Source organism: Sphaeramia orbicularis, chromosome 17, assembly GCF_902148855.1.
Source record: "Sphaeramia orbicularis chromosome 17, fSphaOr1.1, whole genome shotgun sequence".
Taxonomy (NCBI): domain Eukaryota; kingdom Metazoa; phylum Chordata; class Actinopteri; order Kurtiformes; family Apogonidae; genus Sphaeramia; species Sphaeramia orbicularis.
The window spans coordinates 32,549,275-32,571,174 of record NC_043973.1 but is presented as its reverse complement, the minus strand read 5'-3'; the positions used below and the strand labels follow the sequence as shown (position 1 = coordinate 32,571,174).

At 33.6% G+C, this 21,900-nt stretch overlaps 1 protein-coding gene across 1 annotated transcript in view; it reads right to left on the bottom strand.

Annotated features, from left to right (window-relative positions):
• Nucleotides 1–21,900, bottom strand: part of LOC115437816 (phospholipid phosphatase-related protein type 4-like) — an 86,443-nt gene that overhangs the window by 37,682 nt on the left and 26,861 nt on the right. Inside the window, exons 2-3 of the mRNA XM_030161168.1 lie at nt 6,862–7,047; nt 595–724 (exon numbers count right to left, since the gene is read on the bottom strand). Of these exons, the coding sequence (XP_030017028.1) occupies nt 595–724; nt 6,862–7,047 (316 nt within the window). The remainder of the gene's footprint in view (nt 1–594; nt 725–6,861; nt 7,048–21,900) is intronic.

The window sequence follows — 21,900 nt, the reverse complement described above, 5'->3', positions numbered from 1 at the left end:
ATCCATAATGAACATGTAGAAATGATAAGTTGAGGAATAATATTGTTAAAATTGCACAAAATTTTCTTACATTTTTTAATTTAAATTTCAGTTTTTTCAGGTTTTTTTTTTTTTGAATAGTTTATAAAAGTAAGTATTTTCATAATTTATTATTATTTTTTTTTTAACACTAAAACAAAGACAAAAATTTGGAGTTGTCATTATTTATAGGTTATTCTGTTATTATTTTTCTGGTCCGGCCCACTGCAGATCAAATGTAGCTGAATATGGAACTGAACTAAAATGAGTTTGACACCTTTGGTATAGAAAGCTGTAGAATGATAAATTAATGTGTTTTATAGACTCTAGAATACAGTCCTGCAGCAGACTACATACAGAGGGATGAACATAAGTACACAAGGAAACAGGAAATTACATCATAGCTTAACAAGTGGATACTCCCATGGCAACCAAAAGGTGAAAGTGTTTTATCATGTGGCGGCTCTGGATAAGATCAGATATGGATCAATATTAAAGGTAAGTGCGGGGTTCTGTTTCTGTGTTGTTTAAAGTCACAACAAACACATTGTGGCTGTAATGCGTGTCTTCTCCCACCTATGAAGCGTACGGCCCTGCGGATGTATGAGTTGAAGTTACAGCCGGCAGCGTTAATGTTGGCCTCAGTCTGAGTGGGCGATGACCTCCTGGAGAGATAGCAGTACAGAATGGCTTCTCCGATCAGAATCTAGGGAAACACAAGGACAACAATGTGAGGAATAGGCTGTCACATCATACCAGACACGTAAATACATCACGTCAAGGCTAAAAGGTTAATATTTGAGTTTATTGACCAGTATAAGTACAGGAAATCATGCAATATAGAATCCCATAAAAAAAGATTTCCTCTGACATCGTCATGAACAGGGCTGTGTATCGGCTAGAATCTGGTGATACGATACAAATCACAATATCAGGATCATGATACGATATATCACGATACTGTTAAAAAGGCAATTTTCTGGTTGTTTCCTTTTTTAAAAATTATTATTTCCTGGAAGAATTGAATTACACCAGAAATTTGCACAAATACTAAACACATTTTTATTGGATCACAACCAAGGTTATTATCGTTAACGAAAACTAACGAAATGACGAAAACTAGAATTGTAAAAACATTTTCGTTAACTGAAATAAATATAAACTATAATTAAAAGAAAAAAAAAACATAACTAACTGAAACTGTATTGTGTGCTTACAAAACTAACTAAAACGTATAAAAATTATGGATAAAATTCCCTTCGTTTTCGTTTTTGTCAATGTTGGATTGATATAAAATCGATTTATTTCGCTCTAGCAAACTTAGCTAGCGGCACCATATGATATTTAATTGTCCGTCACTTGTCATTTACAGTCGTCTTCTGGTCCCCACCTCTACCTGGAAACATGCAGACTAAAGTTCGGAGAAAGCAGCAGAGTCCTGTCTGGGATTTATTTGAATACGATGAAGAAGAAGAGAAAAGATAGTAAAAAAAAAACTAAAACTAAGCATTTACAAAAAAAAGAAAACTAATAAAAACTAGCAAACCTGCTCTAAAAACGAATTAAAACTAACTGAATTAGAGAAAAAAAAAGTCAAAACTAAATAAAACTAAACTATAATGAAAAATCCAAAACTATTATCACACTGATCACAGCAGGATCTAATATTATATCACAAAATGTTCCTGTGTTCAAACTTAAATTTGATGGTTTATAGACATTATAGATTAAGATGCTGCTCAAATGTTCATATTCTATTAGTTCAGAACTAACATCAGAACAGTATTTATGTGCGATCCTAATAAAGGAACAAACATCTGCCTTTCTCAGACAGTAAAAAGTGCTTTTAGGATGCTTAAAATAATCATTATTTAATAAAACAGTCTTAAATAACAAGAAATAAGATATAAACAATAAAGAAAACCAAAAAACAAAAATGAACCTCTGCCATATCTGCATTTGAATAAATACCTAAAAATATTGATACAGTGCTTTTTAATATCGATACGGTATGTGAGATGAAATATCGTGATATCTTGCAGAACTGATATTTTCTAACAGCCCTACTCATGAAATTGTATTTAACTTCCATACGCCATAACATAATCAATGATTTAATTGTCATTTTTTGTCTCATTTCTATAGTAAATTCCTAATGAGAATTTAATTATGCAAATACTAAGAAGTTGTTGGTGTTGAATATTGAATCATAAATACAAATTCCTCTGGTTTGTGTTTAAGCTTTATAAACAAACACAGGACAGATATGGCATGAATAGCTAAACTAAAACCCTCCCAGTGAAATATACAAAGAAAATCCTGCCAATGACAGCAGATGTCGCAGGTGCTGTTTTTAGATTTGTGGTGTTAACACCTTTGGATGCCACTTTTTTGCTGCAAATACAACAAACAGCCTTCTCCAAGTCGTTGGTTTCCTTCTTGATACCACCATGTGCCCATCTCTGTGTTGTGGTGCTTGGCTTTGCAGATAAATCCATTTCAGTGACAGCAGATGGACATAGAAATGTGTCCAGTCAAATATATGGAGTTTACTGTCTGGTTGGACCAAGTCTCCATTAAACCAAAGAAGTTAGAATTCACTGTAACATCATCATGCAGCAACAAAGCTACTTCTTCACCATGTTGAACTGGAAGTAGTCAACAACACAGTTTGGCCTCTTTCCTCTTATCCCTTTGTCAGTACACTGTAAAAAAAAAAAAAAAAAAAATCCTGTTGTTTTTATGGAAAAAAAACTGGCAGCTGTGGTTTCCAGAACGATACTGTAAAAAACACATCCAACTGTAAACATATTTATGGAGTAACATGTAGATTTAACAGTTTAAACATATAGATTGAACAGTTTAAACATGTAGATTGAACACTGGATTTAACTGGTAAATGTTCTGCACTTATTTAGCTCATTTTCTCCACCTTCATGGTGTCCACAGCTCTTTCCAAATCCACCAGGTCCAACTGGGACCAGTTTAGGGTTCAGTGTCTTCCATGGACACTTGGACATATGGACAGTCCAAGCCAGGATTTGAATCACCAACCCTTTGGTTATTGGACGAGCCGCTCTACCAACTCTACCAACCCATTAATTTACAAATTTAAAATGTCACATTGTTAAATGTTTACTTTTTATAACTTTTTTATATATATACAGGGTGGGGAAGCAAAATTTACAATGAACATTTAGTTGTTTTTTCTCAGCAGGCACTACGTCAGTTGTTTTGAAACCAAACATATATTGATGTCATAATCATACCTAACACTATTATCCATACCTTTTCAGAAACTTTTGCCCATATGAGTAATCAGGAAAGCAAACGTCAAAGAGTGTGTGATTTGCTGAATGCACTCGTCACACCAAAGGAGATTTCAAAAATAGTTGGAGTGTCCATAAAGACTGTTTATAATGGAAAGAAGAGAATGACTATGAGCAAAACTATTACGAGAAAGTCTGAAAGATACTATTAAAGAAGAATGGGAGAAGTTGTCACCCGAATATTTGAGGAACACTTGCGCAAGTTTCAGGAAGTGTGTGAAGGCAGTTATTGAGAAAGAAGGAGGACACATAGAATAAAAACATTTTCTATCATGTAAATTTTCTTGTGGCAAATAAATTCTCATGACTTTCAATAAACTAACTGGTCATACACTGTCTTTCAAGCCCTGCCTCAAAATATTGTAAATTTTGCTTCCCCACCCTGTATATATATATACATATATATATATATATATGTATATATATATATATATATATATATATATATATATATATAAAGCAAATTTCAACATTACAGTCTTACAATTTAAACGGCGCCACATTGTTTTTCCATTTACAGTTTTATTTTCTAAAAGCAATACAAATCCATCATTTCTACATACAAATCTGGTTTTGTTCACATACTCTTCCTGTAAAAACTACAGCTATATTTGATTTAATCGTTTACACAAAAATCTTTTCAAATAAACAACTTTGCATTGTATTGTCACAGTTTTTTATGTTGCAATTTTACAACTTTTTGGTGTTAATTCTATAGTCATTTTTTACAGTGTACTCATTGCTACTGTCAAATACTTTATACTGATAAAAAGTAAAAGATTACTGTTTTTTTCCAGAGCAGCACCAGTGTGTCAGAGCAGAGCTACACCTCTACCCTGATGGACTATAAACCACTAGGGTTTCACATCTTTACTTCTGTACTCTTTGGTTAAACCACAGTTTATGTCAGTAAGAGAAATAGTTCAACCTCAACCAGCAGAAAATAATGTGGAAACAGTGACGAAGTGTGACACGTCCACTGGTTTTATATCAGTGAATGGAAATGATTGTAATTATGCAAAATAATGACTGTCAGCTCAAACAATTATGATAAGGAGCTGTTTGTTTTTTCAGTGGGATGGCAGAGATCAATCGCTGGAGGAAGAAAAATAATAACTTAGTGTTTGTGTCTGTGACATCATAGATGCGAAGCGTGTATTTCAATTTCTAAATTTAGGTGAAAGACCTCACATGATTAACATTTCTTCTTTCATCTTTAATGGAAGCATGTAGTGTCAACTCACAGGCCAAGGTTGTTTAACAATTGCTTCTGCATGAGATGTCCGAACCTCCCGCTGATACTTCCTGAATTAGTAGATTTGAGAAATGTTCAGGTTTTGCTGGTCTCATGTGGGGGCTTTAACTGGCTTGATTTATGTAAAGAGGTCAAACCAACATAAACAGCTTAAACAGCTGCATATATCACACATAAATCTGGACCGATGACGTCACTGCACTAAATTTAACCTGTTTAGATTAGTTAACAGTGAGCAACATGGTAAAGTGATAAAAAAAATATTAGGTTTGTTATAAACAGACAAACAGAGCCACTAGAGCAGGGGTGTCAAACATGTGGCCTGGGGGCCAAAACCGGCCCACCAAAGGGTCCAATCTGGCCCCTGGGATGAATGAGTGAAATGCAAAAATTACACTGAACAATCAAGGATGTTAAAATAATTTTAGGTCAATTCGATCCAAAGTGGATCAGACCAGTAAAATACTATCATAATAAACAATAAATAACGAAAACCACAAATGTTTGTTTTAGTGTAAAAAAAAAAAAAAAAGTACACAAAAATGTTTACATTTTCAGACTAGCCTTTTATATAAAAAAAAATGTGAACAACCTGAAATGTCTCAAAAGAAGTAAGGGTAATTTGGCTGATATTCTGTCTGTTATTAAATGTTTGGTGTATTTGTAGATCCACTGGGATCTGTAAGTTACAATTAACATGTGAAAATGAGAAGCTGAGGCCAAATAATGGCATAAATTGTTAAAATTGCACTTTTTTCTTATAATAAATTTCATTTTTTTCATAGTTGTTCATGTTTTTCACATTTTTTTAAAAGGATAGTTTGTAGATGTAAACACTTTGATATTAGAATTTTACTTTTTTCACTCTAAAACACAGAACTTAAACATGCAGATTTTGGAATTGATACTATTTATATATTATATTGTGTTATTATTTTAATAATCCGGCCCATTTCAGGTCATATTGGGCTGTATGTGGCCCCTGAACTAACATGAGTTTGACACCCCTGCACTGGAGTCTTGACAAGCTGTGTTTATTGCCAAGCTGAAGCTGACAATGTGAAGAGGACTTTTCAGAAGGAGGGGGACATTACCATGGAGTACATCGTCTCTGTTTACGAGACACTTCATCTGTTTTTGGGTGACCACACAAGGAGACATGGCAGAATTAGTCTCAAAGTAAACTAAGACTGCACCAGCCACACATGCTGCATTTGACACTAAAAAAAGAGGTGAGAATGCAGATGAGGCAGCATGTAAACACTGCAGGAAAGAAGTCACAGAAAAACTGATTACAGCCCTGCTGTTTTGCACTGACATCCGTATCTTCACACTCATTAAAGCTGTGCCAGTTTTGTTTTGCTCCTGCTTCTTCTCTTTATTCAGTTTTTATTGGTTTTTGTCAAACCAAGTGTTTTACCACTGACCAGTGGATGGGAGTTCCTACACTCTCATTCAGTTTTATTTCTTCTTTTGAAAGTAGTGTTTTGGCTTCATATCCAACCAGTTTTTACACTGGAGCAACCTTTTAAACTGGCAGGACTAATAGGACTGTCACAAAGCAAAAGTTATTTTTACCTCCACCAAGGAGGTTATGTTTTTGTCGGCGTTGGTTTGTCTGTTTGTTTGTCTGTCTGTGTGCAGGATAACTCAAAAAGTTATGGATGGATTTGGATGAAAATCTCAGGAAATGTTGATACTGGCACAAGGAACAAATAATTACATTTTCGTGGTGATCGGGGGTGGGGGGGCCACTGATCTGCCTTGGCGGAGGTCTGCACTCTACAAGTGCTTTTCTAGAAAAGACAGCGCAGACCTCCGCCAAGGCAGATCAGTGGGCCCCCCCCCAATCACCACCAAAATGTAATCATTTGTTCCTTGTGCCAGTATCAACATTTCCTGAAATTTTCATCCAAATCCAGGGCACTGATCTGCCTTGGTGGAGGTCTGCGCTCTCCAAGTGCTTCTAGTTATTATTATTGTTTTATTTGGGTTTTTTTTTTACAGCTGAATACTGAATTATCACCAGAGGACAGTCCAAGTCCTGTACAGATGGGAGTGATGTAAAATGTAAATTTAACAACTTATTTTTCCAACTGATCATCATTTCAGAGTTCAAAATAAGCTACAAACAGCCAGTCTGAACAGAAATCCCTTTAGCAACTGGGTTAGTCAAACTACTTCACAGACCTTAGCTTAAAAGTCAATAGTTCATCACTACTTACTATTCATAGTATACAGTGCTGGTGTTTTACTTACAGTGGTGGTTGGAGCAGCGAAAGCCAAGCTGAACAGCAGCGGCAGTGGACAGACTTCCTGTCTGGGCAGGATGTAGGGCAGAGACAGACTGCGGTCATTACAAGTGTATCCAGAATGAACAGGCTGGAAAATATCCGTCAGCTCCAAAAAATACAGACTGACAACAGAGGAGGCGAGGATAGGGAGCTGGAGAAAGAAGAACAAAACCAGAGACAAAAGAAAAGACCAATTAATCCTCTGCACTAACACTGAGATAGTGAAACCCTGACAGTGACTGATGGAGTTATTATGGTGTCCAACACTGTGCTCTTATGAAGTACCTCAGGGACCATTGTGAGGAATACTCCTTCTGATATACTTGTTATATTTGTGGCTACATTTTGAAGTGATCTGGGGATTGTTCTGGTGGTAGAACGCCTCTTCTGTGGAATGAGTTGAAATTTAACCCTTTCATGCATGAACTATCAGAACCTTAGTTGAGATTTTTTTCCTGAATATTTTTATTCCTCTTTAGACATGAAAAAAACAATGCGATATTAATTTTTTTATGACCCTATTTTTTAAGGAGTTACAAAAATGTCCAGTCAGCTGGACACCATACTTCAAATTTTTGAAGCAAAAAAACCATCATCAGAAAGTAGTAGTAGTAGTAATTGTAATACATTCATCCTTTTAACAAAACATGATATATACATACATACAGTTTGGATTTCTATATTAAACATGAGTGAAAAGGCGTAGGCTGAAACAACAGCTTATTTATGCCTATTTACAAGAATCAAAGCTGCAGAAACAAAACAAGATAAGATGGCACCGTTTTAAACAATAATATAATAAAACAAATAATATAATCTAAGCAAAATCTTGGATTCATACAAATAATTGGCTTACTTTATCCTAATATTTTATATTTATTGAATACCTTAGTTTAAAACATCCTTTTAAATGTGGTGAGTGATGTGCATGTTTTTAATTCTTTATCAAAATTGATCTACTGTGTGTAAACTATGAAATAAAAATATATTTCGTTCAGCTAATCTGATGTTTTCTCACATTTTAACGTTCTCTAATACTAGTTATTACTTACTTCACAGAGATAATATACAACAAAAAAAAGTTTTTGAATAAGAAAATTGTTACTTACAGTCTGATAACAATTAGCAATTGATTTACACTAAAACATGTTAGTGCAGATCAGGTTTATCAAGAACATAAAGTTACAGTAATGGTATGGATTGCAGTTTGTGGGATGGTGCAGAAGTGTCCACTGTGTTGGCTGATATGGAACTAAAACAACAAAAACCATGAATATACAAGAGAACAGCTGGAGAATAAGTGTCCACTGTAGGGACCACTGTGCATGAAAGGGTTAAAAGATTGTTTTATCGCTACATCCTGATCACTGTGAGGAAAAATGGTAATGAGTATTTTCGAGGCAATTCTTGCGAAATTACTGCAGTTAACACAGTGTCAGAAAAGTATATTTGTAAAGTAAAATTGTTACAGTTTACTGTAATATTAAGGATCTAGTATTTCTTAGAATTACTTCATCAAAGTAATGCAAGTGTTTTGGTTACTTTTCTAAAATAAAAAATAAAAAATGAGCAATAAAGCTGGAAAGTCCCAAAAATATACATACAAGCATTTCAGTGCTTTAGCTGTTGGCAAACAAGTACGCTCTACAGTAATTAAAAAACCCATTTCTGATTTCAGTAGGAAAATATTGCACTATTTACAAAAGTAAAGAACAGATTTCTGATTCAATGACTTGTCTGCCTGTCTCATGGTCAAAGCTCTAGTTTTTAAAGCAAAGTGCATTGATTGGATTGGAAAGAACCAAATCTCAACATGTTAACACATGCTGGTAATTGAATAAATCTGGGTAGATGTAAAGACAGTTTTTTTTACAGCCATCTAGGGATGTAACGATATGAAAATTTCATATCACGGTTATTGTGACCAAAATTATCACGGTTATCATTATTATCGTGGTATTGTTGAAATTGTGCTCAAAATGTTCAAAAAGTACTTATACACACACTGAAAGAATTTAACCAAGTTGTATTTTGAAAAAAAACAAAACCAAAACAAATAAAATAATTGGTACAATGTAATTTCTGTTGCAGAAACATTCAAATATTAACCCTTAGTGGTCTGAGCCTATTTTGTCCGTTTTTCAGTCCTTTTGATTTTGCCTTTATATACTATATAAACAAATGTTTACTATACCCATGTTTGGGATCTGTTTTTTCAGCACAACTTCATCTATATAATCTGTCTATTATTTTTTCACTTTAAGCTACTATAAAAACATAAAAGGACAGAAAACACAAAAAAATATAAAATCCGATTTGAAAAATGTATATAATTTATTGCATAAATAACACACAGATGCTTAACGAACCTTTTCAAAGACTTTAAAAGTGAATATTGGTTCCAAATATTAGGTATAGAAAATTAAAATTGTAATAAATTAAAACTATACTCAAATATTTGACATAAAAGCAGATCTTTACATAGGGTTTTCTCCCCTAAAAGTGCGGTAATCAAACACAATTATCATGAGAATTAGAATTTAAACAGTAATACTAACCATCTGCGGTTTTACCACAGTTTATCGTTATACCAGTAATGGTTACATCCCTACAACCATCCTGTCCTTTCCTGCTGGTGATGCACCACAATCACATCTGTCCAAAAAACTTTGATGCTTTGTATTGTAGTGAAACTGTCATAAAAGGAATCCCTACAAAGTGAAATTTTACAAACAGCAAAAAGAACTGTATATTTATATATTTATTTTGTACAATACTTGTCTCCATATACCACAGCCAAAAACTGTTCCCACCTCGATTTAACAAAGCAAATAGTTCAGATCCTTCCATTGCATATTCACTGCAGCGATTAATATATGTCTTAACTCCAAGACGTTCTTTAACCCTAACTGACGCAGTGAGTAGATTCTCATTTCTTACACAATTATTACTGTACTAGAGAAAATAAAGACTGGACAATGCCAGAGGTGTTTAGGGATCATAAGACAACATTTTCACACATGGATTGGCCTCCACAGACCTGATCCCCAGTGTGATTCTTGTGATGTGTTGAAGACTTTAGACAGTGGTCCGACATTCATCATCCCTTCATCAACAAGAAAAATGTATGCAGCTTCAGACATAAAAAATATTTACTACATTCACTGTGACATTAAAAAAGCATTCCATGAGATAAAGGCTGTTACTGTTAATATGTCGTCTAATAAAAGCTATAGACCAGGGGTGTCAAACATGCGGCCCAGGGGCCAAATGGTCAAAGGGTCCAGTTAAGCCCCTGGGATGTTTTTGTCAAGTGCAAAAATTCCACAGTCTTGAATTGAATTAAGCAAAAAAAAAAAAAAAAAAAAATTAGCTTGAATTAAGGAAAAAATCTTGAATTAAGCCAAAAAAATTTTTGAATTAAGTAAAAAAAAAAAAATCTTTAATTACGTTTAAAAAAAATCTTCAATTAAGCCAAAAAAAAATCTTCAATTAAGTAAAAAAATTTTGAATTAAGCCCAAAAAAATCTTCAATTAAGTTTAAAAATATCTTGAATTAAGCCAAAAAAAAAAAAAAAAAATCTTCAATTAAGTAAAAAAAATCCTCAATTAAGTAAAAAAAATCTTTAATGAAGCCAAAAAAAATTTCTTCAACAAGTAAAAAAATCTTGAATTAAGCCAAAAAAAAAAAAAAATCTAGAATTAACAACTTAAATTTTTTTCTTTGTTTTAGTGTAAAAAATAACATTAAATTATGAAAATATTTACATTTACAAACTATCCTGTAACAATAAAATGTGAATAACCTGAACAAATATGAACAACCTGAAATGTCTAAAGAAAATTAAGCGCAATTTTAACATTTTTTCTTCCTGTTCCTCAGTGTTTAGTGTCTTTGTAGATCTGATCTGTAATGCACATGTAGAAATGACAAGTTGAGGAACAATAGTGTTAAAACTGCACTAAATTTTCTTGTGTTTTTTATTTTACATTTCAATTTTTTCAGTTTTTTTTTCTTTTTTTTTGGATAGTTTATAAAAGTAAGTATTTTCATAATTTAAATTTTTTTTTTACACTTTAACAAAGACAAAAATTTGGGGTTGTCATTATTTATAGGTTATTCTGTTATTATTTTTCTGGTTCGGCCCACTGCAGATCAAATTTAGCTGAATATGGAACTGAACTAAAATCAGTTTGACACCCCTGTTATAGACGATCCACTGAAATCTCACATGTGGAGCTTTTTGTTTGTGGATGGCCAGTGCAGTGACTCCCCAGCGCTGCAGTGTAGATACATTGTATGATGTCTTTGAAAAACCTCAAAAATGTTGTTCCTCTTTGTTTGAAATGTCACACTGACATTTTGACAATATATTGTTCTACACAGACTCAGATCTAAAGCAGCCTGTTAGCAAAGCAGCAGCATGGGCGTCTGTCCTCTGGCAGCAGCTTCACAGGATGTGTTCAGGCACAACAACAGCCTAAACAGACGGAGCTGGTTTCACATCAACAAATGAAATGAACTTGGCTCAAACAGCAGCTATGTAAACTAGCCTTAAGATGAAGCTGACTGTTCCATCACAACTGTCAGTTAGATGGTCTGAAAACCTGCCACAATATCTGTACCACGGTTATAGTCGTTATCGAAAACTAAAGAAATGACAAAAACTAGAATTGAAAAGAATCATCAAACAACCACCTGCTCTCGATTGTGGAGGGAATTTGCCTGGAAGAATCTTGTAAAATTTTTTAATACTTCAAAATTAAAAAGCAAACAGCTGCAGATTAGGGCTGTAACAATATGAAAATTTCATATCACGGTTATTGTGACCAAAATTATCACAGTTATCATTATTATCGCTGTATTGTTGAAATTGTGCTCAAAATGTTCAAAAAGTACTGATACACACACTGAAATAATTTAACCAAGTTGTATTTTGAAAAAATAAAATAAAATAAAATAATTGGCACAATTTACCTTCTGTTGCAGAAACATTCAAGGATTCTGTTGGGTTTCTGTAAATTGGCTTAGAGTCTGGTTTTGACTAACTCTATATATAAAGTGTCATGAGATAACTTTTTTGTTGTGATTTGGCGCTATATAAATAAAATTTGATTGATTGAGTGATTTGATTAGTTTTCCCCTGTAAGTCGCTTTGGAGAAAAGTGTCTGCCAAATGCATAAACATAAACATAAGTATTAAGCCTTAGTGGTCTGAGCCTATTTTGTCCATTTTTCAGTATTTTTGATTTTGCCTTTATATACTATATAAACAAATGTTTACTATACCCATGTTTGGGATCTGTTTTTTCAGCACAACTTCATTTATATCATCTGTCTATTATTTTTTTCACTTTAACCTACTATATCAACATAAAAGGACTAAAAACACAAAGAAATATAAAATCCGATTTGAAAAATGTATATAATTTATTGCATAAATAACACACAGATGTTTAATGAACCTTTTCAAAGACTTTAAAAGTTAATATTGGTTCCAAATATTAGGTATATACAATTAAAATTGTAATAAATTAAAACTATACTCAAATAATTGACATAAAAGCAGATCTTTACATAGGTGTTTTTTCCCCTAAAAGTGCGGTAATCAAACACAGTTATCATGATAATTAGAATTTAAATGGTAACACTAACCATCTGCAATTTTACCACGGTTTATCTTTATACCAGTAATCGTTACATCCCTACTGCAGATGCACCAAATGTGGTGAAGTCCATGTAGACCATTCACATATATTTTGGAAATGTCCATATATTACTGTGTTTTGGAACATGATTGGAGACGCACTGTACTATGTGTTGGGTTATAATTCCACTGATTCATGATGTTCAATATCTTTGTAACTTTCAAGACATGACCACAATACCGCAATAGAAGAAATATTACTAATGGAAAAATTAACACACAGACTGAGGCTGCAAGAACCACAAGTGGATAAAAAGTGGAATAAATGGACTGTATTTACACAAAATCAATAAACTGACTGTTGCTACCCGGGCACATTGTTTTTTTTTGTACTCATTTGTTCTGCCATTTGTCTGTTCTAGTTGTTTTTTTGTTTCTTTTGTTTTTTGGGGTCTCTTTCATTTGTTTTTGTCTTTTTCTTTTTGGTTATTGTTACAGTTCCACATAAAACTCAATGAAGATTTAAGCTACAAAAAAAAAAAAAAAAAAAAAAGAATTGAAAAAACATTTTTGTTAAATGGAATAAATAAAAACTATAATCAAAAGAAAAAAATGAGAACTAACTGAAATTGTATTGTGTGTTTACAAAACTAACTAAAACCTGTAAAAATTATGGATAAAATTCCCTTCGTTTTTGTCTTTGTCAATGTCAGATTGATACGAAAAACTGACACATCACAGTTCATTGCTTGTGGTTTCCAGTCGTCTTCTGGTCCCCATTCTACCTGGAAACATGGAGACTGAAGTTGGGAGAAAACAGCAGATCCCTGTATGGGATTTCTTTGAATATGACAGCGAGGAAGATAAAAGATATGAAAAAACTAAAACTAAACTAAAACTAAGCATTTTGAAAAAAATGAAAACTAATAAAATCTAGCAAACCTGTTCTCAAAACTAATAAAACAGGGGTCTCAAACTCATTTTCTTTCAGGGGCCACATTCAGCTCAATTTGATCTGCAGTGGGCCGGACCAGTAAAATAACAGCAGAATAAGCTATAAATAATGACAACTCCAAATTTCTGTCTTTGTTTTAGTGCAAAAAAACCTAATTAAATTATGAAAATACTTACTTTTATAAACTATCAAAAAAAAGTGAATCACCTGAAAAACTGGAATTTAAATTGAAAAAACTAAAGAAAATTTAGTGCAATTTTAACAACATTCTGCCTCAACTTATTATTTCTCCATGTGCATTATGGATCAGATCTACAGACACTAAACACTGAGGAACAGGTGGAAAAATAGTTAAAATTGTGCTTAATTTTCTTTAGACATTTCAGGTTGTTCATATTTGTTCAGATTATTCACATTTTATTGTTACAGGATAGTTTGTAAATGGAAATATTTTCATAATTTAACGTGATTTTTTGCACTAAAACAAAGAAAAAAAAAAAGAAGTTTATATTATTTATAGGCATAATGCAAGATTATTTTTCTCACATCAAAGCAAGAAGAAAATATGGAGTCCTTATTTTTTTTTAGGTTATTCTGCTATTATTATTTGACTGTAGATCATATTGGTCTGTCTGTGGAACCTGAATTAAAATGAGTTCCACAGCCTGGACTGTGGAATTTTTGCACTTTACTAATTGATCCCACAGGCCGGATTGGAACCTTTGGCGGGCTGCATTTGGACCCCGGGCCGCATGTTTGAGACCCCTGAATTAAAACTAACCAAATTAGAGAAAAAAGAGTCAAAACTAAATAAAAGTCAACTATAATGAAAAATCCCACACTATTATAACCTCGGTCTGCACATTTATAAAACAGATACTAAAACTCTCACAGCCCATTCAACCTGACTTCTCAGCTACATGGAGGTGAGGAGGGTGGAATAGTTTAAGTCTTGTTCTAAAGCTCTGTTTACATTTTTTACATCAATGGCGTCTCCTTGCATCCATTCAACAGCGTCACAACAATCTAAACACTGTCAGACTCTGCACGTGTTGCACATCTGTGACCTTCTGTCATCAGTATTACAGACTGAACTACACGACTGTTAAACAGCGTCCTCCCTGAGGCCATCAGCCTGCTGGACACTCCATCCATTTCACCTCATTTACACACTTCAACTTGCATCTTTTGTACTGGACACATGTACCCTAGCATTTGTATTCACATCCTTCACATAGTTTTTTTTTTTTTCTTTTTGCATTATTTTAATGCATTTGCTTTATTCATATTTATTCTGCTATTGCCTACACAGACATTTAACTTGTGACTAATTGTGATTGTGTGATTAATGTTTCACACGGGGAGTGATTTGTTTTTGCTGCTCTTAAATGTTTTGATGTGATCACCGGCTAATTCAGATTTTTTCCCTTTTTTTAATTGCTGTCATTTGATGTGTTTCATGTTTTTGCTTACTTGTGTCTTTATTGTTTAGCATTTTGGTCATTTTATGCTCTGTTGTGAGCAAGATTATTATCGTTAACGAAAACTAACGAAATGACAAAAACTAGAATTGTAAAAACATTTTCGTTAACTGAAATAAAAACTATAAATAAAAGAAAAAAACAATAACTAACTGAAACTGTATTGTGTGTTTACAAAACTAACTAAAACGGATAAAAATTATGGATGAAATTCCCTTTGTTTTCATCTTTGTCAATGTCAGATTGATATGAAATCGATTTATTTCCCTCGAGCAACTTTAGCTGCAGGCACCATATGATATTTAAGGGTCCGTCACTTGTGTTCACTTGTGGTTTCCAGTCGTCTCCTGGTCCCCACTCTACCTGGAAAAATGCAGACTAAAGTTGGGAGAAAGCAGCAGAGTCCTGTCTGGGATTTATTTGAATACGACGACAGAGAAGAAGAGAAAAGAGACGACTAAACTAAAAACTAAAACTAAACTAAAACTAAGCATTTAGAAAAAAATGAAAACGAATAAAAACTAGCAAACCTGCTCTACAAACGAATTAAAACTAACTGAATTAGAGAAAAAAAAAGTAAAAACTAAATAAAACTAAATTGTAATGAAAAATCCAAAACTATTAGAACGTTGCCTGTGAGACTTATATACTTTTGATTATTTTGCAGATATGCAGTAAAATGTCAACTTAAAACGGAACTTGTTACATAAGTTTCTTCTTTCACTATCTCAAAAATCACCTTCAACACAATGAAGCCATCTGTTTGTGTTTGAAATATGTCTATAATCTGAATATACTCTGTCATGTAATGGGATTGTACATTGCTACGTATCTAGTGCCTGTGCTGATAAAAGTCTGTTTAACAGTGTCTGGTATGTTTTTCTTTGCACATCATGAATTGTTTCTTTGCATAAGATTTTCATTCTGTTTTTGTCTCCTTTCCCTGCACCAGCTTTTACTATCATTGTTTCAATGTTACTTTAAAAGCTAAATTAAAGGGCTTCTATGTAGTATTGATATTGGAAACTCTCAACTAGGGGTGTTTATTGGGAACAATCAGGAGATACAATGCAAATCACAATAGTAGGTTCACAATACGATATATCATGATATATCACGATACTGTTAACAAGGTGCTATTTTTTGTTTTGTTTTTTTGTTTCAAAGATTATTTCCTGGAAAAACGTTTAGTGCAGCATTTGGATAAATAAAGTTTTAACACACAGCTTTACCAGTATAAAAAAAAAAAACAAATAAATAAATAAATAATTAAAGTTTTACAGACATTACAGTTTCAGATCCTGCTTAAATGTTCATATTCTATTGTGAAAAGAATCCATAGTGTTCAGTCTCTTAATCATCCAACATCAAAACATTATTTTTGTGCATTCCCACTAAAAAAAAACTAACATCTGCCTCTTTCAGACAGTAAAAAGTGCTTTTAGGATGATTGAATTATCCAATATTTAACAAAACAGTATTATCAATTTAAAAAAACTACATTTATGACCTGCAGTATCACAATAGTACTTTTGTAGTATACAAACAACCGAACAAAACACCCATGTGAATATAGAAATAATAGAGCTGGAAAAACAAAAATGAGCCTCCGCCATGTCTGCATTTGAATAAATACCTAAAAATATCAATACAGTATTTTTGAATATCAATACAGTATCGTGAAGTGAAATATTGTGATATATTGCGATACCGAAATTTTCTTACACCCTTGGTCCCAACAGTAAGGCGAAGTCACATACCAGAACATACTTAGGAATACCGAAACCACCAACGAATCAACACTATGTAATTACAGACTGTATCACTCACTGAATAAAGTATGAGAAAGTATAAGGCTCATTGTTCTCACACATCTGTATTATGGTATCATCAAGTCTTCTTCAAACTAAAAAGCAAAGCTGCTTATTTGGATAGTCAGTCAAAATAACACTCTGTCTTATCATGTTCACATGCTGTGTCAGTTGATAGTTTACATTACAGCTGTGTAAGCTTGGCATTTTTATAATTTTTTTTTTTTTTTTTTTAGATAGAAAACAGCCACAGTAAAACCACAACTCACCTCAGTTTTCTGTATAGTTTGTGTTGTCAGTTGCTGCACTAAAGATCTGTTTGGAATCGTCCAAACAAGGTCACAACTGTCACAGTTTAGTCTGAACCGTGGATCAACAAACAGTGAACAGAGTAATAGATAATAACAAATCCGTAATAACTTTATACCTTCATAATCTGACTCACTTGTGTAGTAGAAACACTGCCATTTCAGTTTCAAACTCTGTTCTTTAGAGCTGTTTCCAGTGATGGTAGCTTTTATCACTTTGTCACTTTCTTTGACTGTAAAAGTTGTTTTTCAGTGGTTCTCATCCCATCTGGTCTCTTTCTGAAGCTTTGGTCAAAAGCCAGATGGCTAAGTTTTCCTCACCATGAGACACCATCAGAGCGACTCACTACTCCCTCTAGTGGTCAAAAAATTTGGTGCAAATCTTTACGATCCATTGGCATCTTTGACCTAACTTCATAGCTCTTTATTCTGAACACTGTCATGGTAATTTTAAGTAATTACCCCGCCCCCCAAAGAGGAAGCAAGGGTTAATGTTTTTGGTTTGGTTGGTTGGTTGGTTGGTTGATTGGTTGGTTTGTTTGTTTGTTTGTTTGTTAACACTCTAGCAGCAAAACTATTGGTTGAATTCATACCAAATTGGATTTATAGATTGCGACTGACCCAGAATAGATCTGATTACACTTTGGGAACAGTAGGTCAAAGATTAAATTTTTATGAATTTTTAAAATTGAAAAAATGATTTTTTTTTTTTCCCATTTACTTATAATGGGTGAAATTTCAAATGTCTGTAGCAGCAAAACTGTTGATTAAATTCATGCCAAATTGGGTTTATAGATCGCCAGTGACCCAGAATAAAAGTTATTACATTTTGGGAAAAGTAGATCAAAGCAAGGTTGTAATAGTTTGGGATTTTTCATTATAGTTTAGTTTTATTTAGTTTTTTTTCTCTAATTCAGTTAGTTTTAATTAGTTTTTAGAGCAGGTTTGCTAGTTTTTAATTAGTTTTCGTTATTTTCTAAATGCTTAGTTTTAGTTTAGTTTTAGTTTAGTCGTCTCTTTTCTCTTCTTCTCTGTCGTCGTATTCAAATAAATCCCAGACAGGACTCTGCGGCTTTCTCCCAACTTTAGTCTCCATGTTTCCAGGTAGAGTGGGGACCAGAAGACGACTGGAAACCACAAGTGAACACAAGTGACGGACCGTTAAATATCATATGATGCCAGCGGATAAAATTGTTTGAGGGAAATAAATCAATTTCATATCAATCCAACGTTGACAAAGATGAAAACAAAGGGAATTTTATCCATAATTTTTATACGTTTTAGTTAGTTTTGTAAACACACAATACAGTTTCAGTTATCATTTTTTCTTTTAATTATAGTTTTTATTTATTTCAGTTAACGAAAATGTTTTTACAATTCTAGTTTTCGTCATTTCGTTAGTTTTCGTTAACGATAGTAACGTTGGATAAGAGTTCTAATTTTTTATGAATTTTTCAAATGCTGACATCACCACAAACATAGACATGATGACATCAGCTGGATCGATGCCAAAATAAGCCACAATACATGCGAGGAGTGAGGTTTGTTTTGCCTGGAACCACTTGTTTATCTAAAATTTCAAGGCTGAAATATTACATATAGCCCCTCTAACATTTGCCCAAGACATAACAATTAGAAACCATTTGACTAACAATGACACATGTACATTGATGATAATTAATCTGCACTGTCCCTGAAAAAATAAGCAAATAAATTAAAATCAGTAAAAATACTGTTTTACCTAATTGTCTGTTCCTAACACAATATAAACCGCACTGTCACACCATCACGCTGCTGCCATTTTAACAGTGCACCTTCATGCTTTAATGGTTTGCCCTAATAGAAGTTAATTACTGCCATTTCATTAAGTCTCTAACAACTTTGAGGCAATTATGCAGCTTTTTCCATCTGCTGCAGAATAATGTCACCCCCGCTCTGAGAAAAAAAACAAAACAAAACACTACATTTTAATATGACTTGAACTAGAGCTGAAACAAAAAAGGAAAATTTAATTATTAATTCATGTGGAAGTTTTTCTCAATTTTGCATCATCAAGGTAAAAATGTGTCACATAGGGTTTTGTTAATTTTGTGAGTGACATTTTCGAGAATGTTTTAGTCAAAATACCCAAAAACAAATACCAAATGATGACAGATGATTCAGGTGCAGCTGCAGCTCCCACTGGCAGCAGAATCCACTGCTTATTACCAAACTCTTCACTACACTACACCCCTACAGAGGGGCTTTGTGACAGAACAGCACCTCACCTTCACTTCATAGAAATATTTAGTGACATGAGAAATTGCAGAATGATGGATTTGCTGAACTGGTTTTGTTCGAGTGTACTGTATGTCTTGTGTGTCCTGCTTCCCTGCTGCTCAAGTTATCGAACACATGATCTGACTTTTCGCCTGGAGCTCCCACGTTTCTGCCTCCGAGTGTTATGTAAAGGCCTGTCATTGACTGTGAAATAATCGTTCTCAACAGCCTACAAGCTTGGAAGTTTCTCACAATCTGTAAAAGTGCTACACACACTAAATCATATCGTAAGAATAACAGTGATTTTAAAGCCAGTTTAAGTGTTCCTCTTTTCTCTTTCTAATCTGGAAAAGACAGCACCGTTTTAATACGTAACTCCAAAATCTTTTTATTCATCACAGGTGAAGAATGTGACAAATCATTAAAGTGTAGGTGGGTTTACAAAACACTTTCAAAGCTGTCAGTCAGTAAAACCTACTTCCTGCCTCGAGGAGCTGCACCTCCACCTACAGGAATTTCAATACTCAAACTCTGTGGCACGACTTTATACAGTCATTTTATATGTTACATATAGTATATATATGTAACACATATTTTAACAGCACGCATCAGGAACGAAGTGCAAAGTATTCATGCAGGTCTGGTTTTTATTATCTCAAAAAGTGTAGCCACATCAATGCAAAATATTTATCTGCATAACAGCTAAAATGTGCTTAGAGGTCTTATTTCTGTCTTTGTGCATAAGAAATCAATCTCAGTGAATCCAAAGGAACTTTGTGTTGGTAAATGACAGTTCTGCAAATGGACAGGGTTTCAGTTCTGTTCAACATGTTGATGCTCATATGAACTATGTTTTCAGCTCAAAAATGTCCAATTTCATCACAATTAATGCTATATTTTCATGTCACAAATGGACAAGTTCTATTTGAACTGAATTTACCTGAAAAACAAATCTTCTATTCTTTTAGATTCCCCAGTTTTTCTTCCCAGATTCTCTCCTACATATCACATGTTTTATTTGTACAGGTTCAATCTGGAGTATGGTGCTGATCCATCCTGCTTATGTTACACCAATACATACATGAAGAATGGCACACAGCACTGTTTAAATCAACAGTTTTACAATAAGAAGCATTTTTATACAGAAATAACAATTCTTTATTTTTTCCTCTTTAGTCTGATGATAAGCTATACAATAAATAATTGTGATCCTAGTTTTTGCACAGGGATCATTAGTGTAAACGGTGACATGGCTGCAGAGCATCAGTATGATGGGATCCACAACAACCATGTCACATCCGTCCACTGACACATTTAGTGTTTTTGTGTCAGCTGGTATTGTTTTAGATCCACAATATTAACATTTATGAAGAAGAGCAGAATTATCAATAGTAAGTCTATAAGTTTATTCCTAATAAAGTACTGGTACTGACCAGAGCATCATGGGTAATGTCACGTCCGTCCACCAGCAAAAGTTTTCACATACACGTGCTATTCCAAATCCAATATTTATGAAAATAGAGCTTCCACTGTCAAAGAATATCAGTAGTCTGTGCACAAATGGATTAGCATTATTTACACACACTTCTATGCATTTATGACAACTTTTTTTTTTTGTTGACAAAAATAGACACTCATTTGACCCCCTACGGAAATTTTGGCCAAAATGAATTTTCAACTCATTGGCACTTTAATAAACAGCAGAGTACTTAAAGGGCTCATATTTCACTAAACCCACTTTTATTAGTCTTTGGTTCATTTATTTGTGTATTTGGACCTAATAGTTACAAAAATATGAATTTGAACCCTCCAGTTGCTGCAAAGCTATCTTTATATTCATTTTGGCAAAAATCAAGTGAATTTTTACAAACGGTTTCAATTCCTGCTTAATTTATTGCATCTATAACTAGCTACGTCATGACATTTGCACATATAAGGTTAAGACTTCCGACAAACATTTCTCTGAGTACGACATAATTGTTTGTCAGCAGCAGTGGTTGTAGTCCATACTGAAAATATGTCCAAACTTCGAGCTGATTACTTAAAATCAAATCAATCAAATCAGAGATAGAGAGAGACTGGGGGAGAGGGGGAGCAGGGGGGAGGCCCATGGATGCAGTTGATGCACAGATAACGGAACTAGAACTGTCAAAAGTAGATCAGCTGGTGTTAATATAATTACTAGAAACCAGAACAGTTGTTGGTTGTATTAACGAACACAAGTGGCTGAACTAGACAGAGCAGCACAGTCAACAACCTGGAGGGGGTGGGGCCTGAAGTGGCTCATTTGCATTTAAAGGGCCAGCACTCAAAATGACCTTTCTGGTGTCATTCCTCAGAAATAGGGTTGAAGATGGACCTGTGGAGTTGAATTAATGAAGAATTCAGACCCAAGCATAACATTTACAGTTTATGTAGACCACAGGGAAATGTTTTAAAATGCATAATAGCATTTTTAAAAAAATCTAAATATCACTCCTTTATATAATGTTACTGTGGTTTATTTTCTGTGTACCTGGGATAATGTTTGGCACTGCAATTA